Here is a 7,094-nt window from a genome sequence, read left to right as displayed (position 1 = left end):
GACTTTTTCTTGATAAGAATACACTTATAAAAGTGTCTCCTGAACTGAATGTCATATTACACCTTAACAAAAAAAGCAGATTTATTTGTATGTGAAAAGGAGCTCAGTTTGACCCCTTTGTCTGAAGGTTTTCTGCTCCTGCCCCAGCGTTTAAACTCTTTGTGTTTCGTTCTTTTATTCTGACACTGAGACGTGAGCCTTCCCTCTTCAGGCACTAAAGTTAAAAGCGCATCCAGGAATTTCCAGGTTGCCCGTCTGGTCCTCCTTTTGTTTGTGTGTCCCGTGGAACTCCTACGTCCTATCCATGACTCAGTGTCAGCTTCCATGCACTCGTTTTTGAAATACAGGATGTCAAACTGGGCGTGGCCCTTGCAGTTTGAGGTGTCCCGTCGTCACAAAGAGAGCCGTCGAGTCTTTCTCAAGGATGTCAGGGATCAAGTGAACAGCGGCGGCGGTGGTATACGTGTAAGCTGGACCTGCCAGCTGTTATAAACAAGGAAATTCTGCTGCGAATGGAGCTATTTTTAGGATGTGGAGCTCCCGTGTGGCAGGAGGCATTCAAACAAGCGGCGTTGCATCATCAGAGGTGGGCCATGTGCGTGCAGGCCGGAGCTGTAATTCAAGTTTACACAAGCACCTGGAAATTCTCCGCTGCAGCCTTTCAGCCACGTCTCCTCACGAAGTCGACCCAGACGTTCCTCCAGTGTCACATAAAAGTTTCCAGGCTGCCGCCGTTTGATTCTGACAACATGTAATTAAAAGGCCTGCCTGACTCGTCGTTTCCCACGATGCTTCCTGCTAAACTCAGGTTGGAAAGGTGAAAGGACGCCGGTCACAGATTCACGGGCGTCCGGCAGCAAACTGGGTGGGAAATAAAAGCTGAAATTCACTTTTCACAAACTGGGGAAAATATTTAGTTTTTAAAACGTTTTGCGTTTTTCTGTTGTTTTAGTTAAGCCCTCTGTGTCTTTTAAATGGTCCTATTAGCGCCCCCTGCTGCTTTTTGATTGACTTCATCCAATTTGACCTAATTTCGTTTTTGCTTTTATTTCTGTCCCTTATTTATTCTTCAAGGCGTTGGCAACCTTAGTCCCAGACTTTCTTCTGTTGTTTTATTTCTCCTATAATGAGGTCTTCTCCATTTGCTTTCCAAAACTCTTTCAGGGGTTTTTAATTTTATTTTTGGACTTTCTTTGATCAGTCTGGTCTTTCTGATTGAGCGTTTTCAAAGGAAGGTTTTCTTGGTTAACGTCTCCCAGCTTCATGAATCATTCAGATAGAAAAGGACTCTTAAGTGACACAAGATAAAGCTTTTATTTTGACTTTTTTTTTAAATAAAACTTGAAATCATGGTCCACACAATCATTTTAAAGGATTTTCCCTTCTTTTCCCCCCCATATTCTGGGTGTGTTCTTCAAATCTTACAAGGTGTAGAGAAAAAGAAGAGAAGGTTGGTGTTGACACCAGCAGACGGAGAAAAGGAGGACAAAAAAACTAGAAAACAAAGTCAGAAAATTTATTTGAGCTGGAAGCGTTATTTGTTGTCACTTTGTGCTTTTCTTATATTTATCATTAACACTCTCTGAGCCGGTCCGAGGTTCTGGGATGTCCCGGGCAGAATTTGATCAAGGGGCTCAATTTTTACTTTGAAAAGTGAAACTTGTATAGCAAAAAGACTCATTACATCCAGGGTGATATTTTTTAAGACTTTAATTCTGTTAGTTTTGATATTTGTGGCTTACAGCTCATGAAAATTAGAATACATTAGATTAAAAAAGGATTTTAACACAGAAATGTGCTAAATTTTGTCCAGCAGGAAGTTGGTGATAAAAGGTGGCTGCTTTAGACGACGCCGTATCAAAGCATAATGGAGGAAATTTAAGTAGCTGGAAAATGTGTGGGAGAAAAAGGGTGCAAAGGGACAGGGACAACCAGCCTTTATTTATGTAATACTCCTTGTTGATGAGAAGATAAAGTGTTGATTTGCATTAAGCCATAATCAACTGAACATTAATAGATGCTTCATACATTTATCAATCTATCAATCAATCAATCAATCAATCAATCAATCAATCAATCAATCAATCAATCAATCAGTCTTTATTGTCAAATACAATGTACATTGTAATCCAAATTACAGTTCTAGTAAAACTGTCCATCACAAACATTTTGGGGGGAACTACTGACTGATGCTTTGCCAAAGAACGCTGGCGCATTCTTCCAAGCTGCCAAGGACCCCGCCTGACGTGGTTTCATTAGGGCGCTGCCTTTTCACTCTGTAGTAACATAGGAGCCACGCTTGGGGAGGGAGAGGGAAAAAAAAGACATATTTCACACTTTATCCTTTTCCAGGATACAATTTGAGATATAAAAAAAACCTCAGCACGAGAAAAGCACATATGACGAGACAACATTTCAGCAGAGGGTTACATTGGAGGCCTTTTGGTGTCAGACTATGTAGAATTTGCGCAAAAGTTGTGTGTGTGTGTGAGTGAATGTTGTGCAGTTTATCCGTGAATGCAGTCCAGAGGCCATTGTCCTTGATATGATGGAAAGTTTATCAGCCGGCGCCACAGTTCTGAACGCATCCATAGGTGTCCGCGGAGGGAGGAGGGAGGGGGGGGGGGGAGCAGTGAGCGGTTCTGGGCCCTTTCTCCATAACATCCAGAGGAGTTTTTGATAAGAAGCCGAAATCCAACTACACTTTTGTTTTGAGGACAAGCTGCACACATTTTTCCGTCAACTCTACAGTCCTTTCTCGCTGGCTCCACGTGGAAAATCCAATATTCCAAATTTGTTGGGCTTTTATACATTTTTTTTTTTTGTTTTTCTGTTTTAATTAAATTGCAGAATTTATACTACAATGTATGGTAATGCGCCTGTATGTGTCCCATTGGTCTGATAAACAGACCAAACAAAATTGAGACATTTTGTTCCCCTTTTGGAGCCCCGAGCTCTGGGCTATAAGCAGAAGCAAAGATCGCTCTGGGGTCGGCTTTGAACGCACCAAACTTCACCTTAAAAACAAATGGCAAAAATTCAAATAAGTACATTACAGAAAGCATACATTTGAGCGTATATTTAAAATAAAACTCTGAAGGACCGTCAGAAACGCCGGAAAACAACTGATCCAAAAGGAGCGTTTCTTCGCACAGCTTCGCTTTGCGTTGTTTTTTCCTCAGCCGGTGATTATATGTGATTTTAACTGGTTTATTATATTTACATGCGGAGTTTCTCACTGAGGCATGCAGTGATGCTGAAGTTGATGGTTTTACAATCAGCTGTAGCAGATGAGCTGACTCTGGATCAGAAGGGAGGGGGGGGGGGTATATCTGGGATCCCTGTGCGTTTTATTATTATTATTAATATTATTACTATAATTATTATTGAAACGTAATGAATGGAGCCGGTGAGTTATGCCCTACCTGCCCAATGAAGCTGTTTTTGGAAAGGAGGAAGTCGCTGCCTTTCCATGTGATCACTGGTACTTCCCCCCACCTTTTTTTATTTAAGCCGCGGGCGGTGAGCAGATTTAAACTAAGAGTGTCCGAGCGCAGGTCGGGACAGAGATTTATCACAAACGTTAAGGATCTGGTTGAGTGACACTTTGGATCAGAACATGGTGCTACGAAAGGTGAGTGATGGAGACCCCTCTCCTCCCGCGTCCTTCTCCTCCTCCATCCTCCTCCTCCTCCATCATCTTCCTCCTCTCCTCTCTGCAGATCGTCATCCTGGCGCTGTGCCTCCTGGCTGTGCGCACCTGCACGGCCAGGTGCCGTAACGCGACAGACCTGGAGGAGACGATGCGGAGGATGATCCAGAAGCAGGGTTCAGGGCCCCCGGACACCCAAAGCTCAGCGGACTCCTCCGTCTCCTGCCCGCTGGACCTCTACCAGAAGCTGCCCTCCATGGCTGACAAAGATCGCTCCCTTTCTCCCTGGAAATGGGTGTAAGTACGCCAATAACCCGGGTAACATGTGCGCGGAGTCACACAGAGTCTTTACTCAATTTGAAACCTAAAGGATGCCTTTAAAAAAATGTCAAAAATCCCTTTTTTACCCTGACTGTAGAGGAAATGTAAAACAGAAGCAGGTGGATATAACAGAAAAATCCGAACTGGATGTTGACAAAGTGATGAAGACCTGAGGAAACTCCAGATAACTTCCCAGTTAGACTTTAACTCGGTGAATTTCCCATTCTCACTCTGATCCGAGATGCTTCGCTTTGAGCTTTAATACATTTCTAAATAACATGTGTGTGTCGTTCGGGTCGGAGAGAGTCAGAATTGCTTTTACGCACGCGTAATTGGCATCAAATAGAAAAAGTCTGAAGGGGGGAAAAAAGCTCACATCTCTAAGAACCTGTGCCGAAACGGGAAAAACGTGTTTGTTTTCTCTGGAATCAAACATTTGAAGTCTAAAGGACCTGCAGATAATATCTATTGCGTCATATATTGCATGCCTTCATATCCGTGAGTCCGGCACCGATACTGGACGTGCAAACCAGGTCCGCTCGTCTCGCCACGCCCCCCTCTTTAGACGCGAGTATGTAGCATTTCAGCGCCGACAGGAGAGTTTTTGTTGTTGTTGTTTTAAGGTCATAGTTTGCGCTGCGCGTCCCGGAGCTCCGGAGCCATGGAGGGAAAGTCCCTGCTCCTCATGTTGGAATCCAGTTGCATAATCAACTGAGTCAACCTTTATGACAAAGCTCAGATTTACAGAGGCAATTTAAATGCAGCTATGAAAGGGAAATTCTTGCATCACTGCGCTATTAGACCAATAAAAACAAACCATAAAGGCACGGTTAAATTAGGATGTAATTATTCTACTGTATTCTCTTTATTGTTAAGGCGTTTCTCGGCATTTTTTATGAGCAACCAGAATTTAGGGTCCTGCCTGACTGCTTCATCATTCAGGTGTCCCAGAGCAACATTACAACTTGCACACAGGCTTGGCAGAGCTTAAGCTTAAGTAAAATGTTGCGCCTTACGCGCTTTTTGACGCCTTGTGTTTCTACTTTTAAGAGTGTATTTGTCTATATAGTGTTTTTTTTCTCCTGCTCCACTCGATCTGAATGAGGTCCTATAATGAGCAAAAAAGCTCATATGTATACATATGAGCTTTTTTGCTCATTATAGGTTTCGTAAATCTTTAAAAGTCCCTTTTAAAGAATGTCTGTTCAGCGCAGAATACCAAACCCTTTAGTCTAGGAAGTTTAGTAGTTAAACTCCATCCATTCATTTTCTGTCACGCTTATCCCTCATGAGATCACGGGGGTGGTGGTGGTGCCATATCTCCAGCATGAAATGGGTGAGAGGCGGGCACCACAGAGACAAACAACCATTCACACCTAAGAAGAATTAACCTAACAGTCCTGTTTTTAGGACTCTGGGAGGAAGCCGGAGTTCCCAGAGAGAACCCACGCATGCACAGGGAGAACATGCAAACTCAAACCCAGGACCTTGTTGCTGCAAGGAAACAGTGCTACCCACTGCTCCACTGTGCAGCCCTAGTAGTCAAACTAAACTATGAAATTCACTTTGGAGTTCTTCGAAATAACACAAAAACTGTGAAATAGCAAATTATCAGAATCACAAGCTTTTAACTTTAGCGTCATCTTCCACCTGAGCTGTACAGCAATGTGCAGACCACAGGGGGGCGCCCACTCCCACTCCTGTTGGCCACACAAATGAGCAGATCATGGGACAATTTGAGTGTTTTTTTTAAATATATTTTTTTATTTTAACCTGGTAGCTCTCCTTATGCCTCGTTACCCTGGGCAGATCACCCATACGAATAAAAGTCCAACTCTTGACTTAACCGTGGGATCACCTGGATCCTATGAAGCATGCTGCTTTAATTGATGCAATATGTCATCATGAGCTGAGTTGTGTTTCTGGTACCTTGATGATAACCATCCAACACATTTAACAGAACCTCATTGGTACCTAAAACAAAAGTTCACTCTCTTATCAGCAAAACTACCCGCAGAGATCGCTTTAAGCACATTGGAAAATGTCAGATTTTACCCTCAGGAGTTGCTTTTGTTTAAACGCAAGAGTCTCACAGAGTCCTTCTCTTCCTTCACAGGACGGTAACCAGACCCGATTACTTCCCCCGCACCTACACCGAGGCCAAGTGCATGTGCGAAGGATGCATCCTGGTGCTCAAGAACGGAACGGTGATCGAGAGCCCCGACTACAACAGCAAGCCGCTGCTCCACGCTTTCTTGTTCCTGAGGAGAGTCAGAGACAACTGCAAGGAAGGCATGTACCGTCTGGTGCGGGAGAAAACGGAGGTGTCTGTGGGGTGCACCTGCGTCAGGGCGAACACGGTGAGCTCGTAGGGCCGAACCCAAACTACCACCAACTCCTGCAGACCTGGAGCTCATAGCGACACCACTTCTGGACTCTGGTCGAGTTCTGCAGCTGCAATTTGAGCTGGACTCCCGCAGCCGCTTTTAACTACTTATTTATTGCCTATTTATTTATCCAAACTGTGTTGGGTTGGTCTTTCTCATAACAAGTGTGAAGCTCTGCATAGGGCAGCTGAAGTAAGCAGGGTATTAAATACCCGATTCCACAACTGATGATATTTCATCAAAAAAAAAATGGAGCTATTGTGTACTACTGTTATCTGATAACAATAATAACATTAATATTTATGTTTTTTTGTTTGCATTTATAATGTGTCAGATTTTTCATCACATGATGAGACTTTGGTGTTGTTGTTTTTTTTTTTTTTCCTGTAGAGGTTTAGTCCCAGTGGGACTTCACAGTTCTGCTTCTTTGAAGCAAAAATAAAAAAGAAAAAACTTAACAAGTAAATAAAAGTTGCACTTTATGAAAAAAACATAAAAACTGTGAGTCTGAATTATTTGATTGCTTCACTATTTTTCAAACATGTAAAATGATCCTGGTACATCTAAACAAAATAGTTCCACACGCTAATGAGCGAGTTTCTCAAACTACCTGCAGAGCTTTCCTAAACCTTTAAATCACTCGTCTTCCACACTGGTCCTCAAAATCCACCCATACCATAACGATTTTTATTTATAAACACCCACAGGACCAAAGTGCTATACACAATCAGAAG

At 43.0% G+C, this 7,094-nt stretch overlaps 1 protein-coding gene across 1 annotated transcript; it reads left to right on the top strand.

Moving 5' to 3' along the window:
- The first annotated feature begins 3,556 nt into the window (after positions 1-3,556).
- Positions 3,557-6,714, top strand: il17c (interleukin 17c). Its single transcript, XM_012852307.3, has 3 exons — positions 3,557-3,634; positions 3,723-3,949; positions 6,090-6,714. Exons 1-3 carry the CDS (start codon positions 3,620-3,622, stop codon positions 6,343-6,345), a joined length of 498 nt encoding a protein of 165 aa, XP_012707761.2. The 5' UTR covers positions 3,557-3,619; the 3' UTR covers positions 6,346-6,714.
- Positions 6,715-7,094: the final 380 nt, after the last annotated feature.

The sequence above is a fragment of the Fundulus heteroclitus genome, chromosome 2 (genome assembly GCF_011125445.2).
Source record: "Fundulus heteroclitus isolate FHET01 chromosome 2, MU-UCD_Fhet_4.1, whole genome shotgun sequence".
NCBI classification, from domain to species: Eukaryota; Metazoa; Chordata; class Actinopteri; order Cyprinodontiformes; family Fundulidae; genus Fundulus; species Fundulus heteroclitus.
Note: the sequence above shows the minus strand (reverse complement) of the source record. Positions and strands in the feature narration are given on the sequence as shown.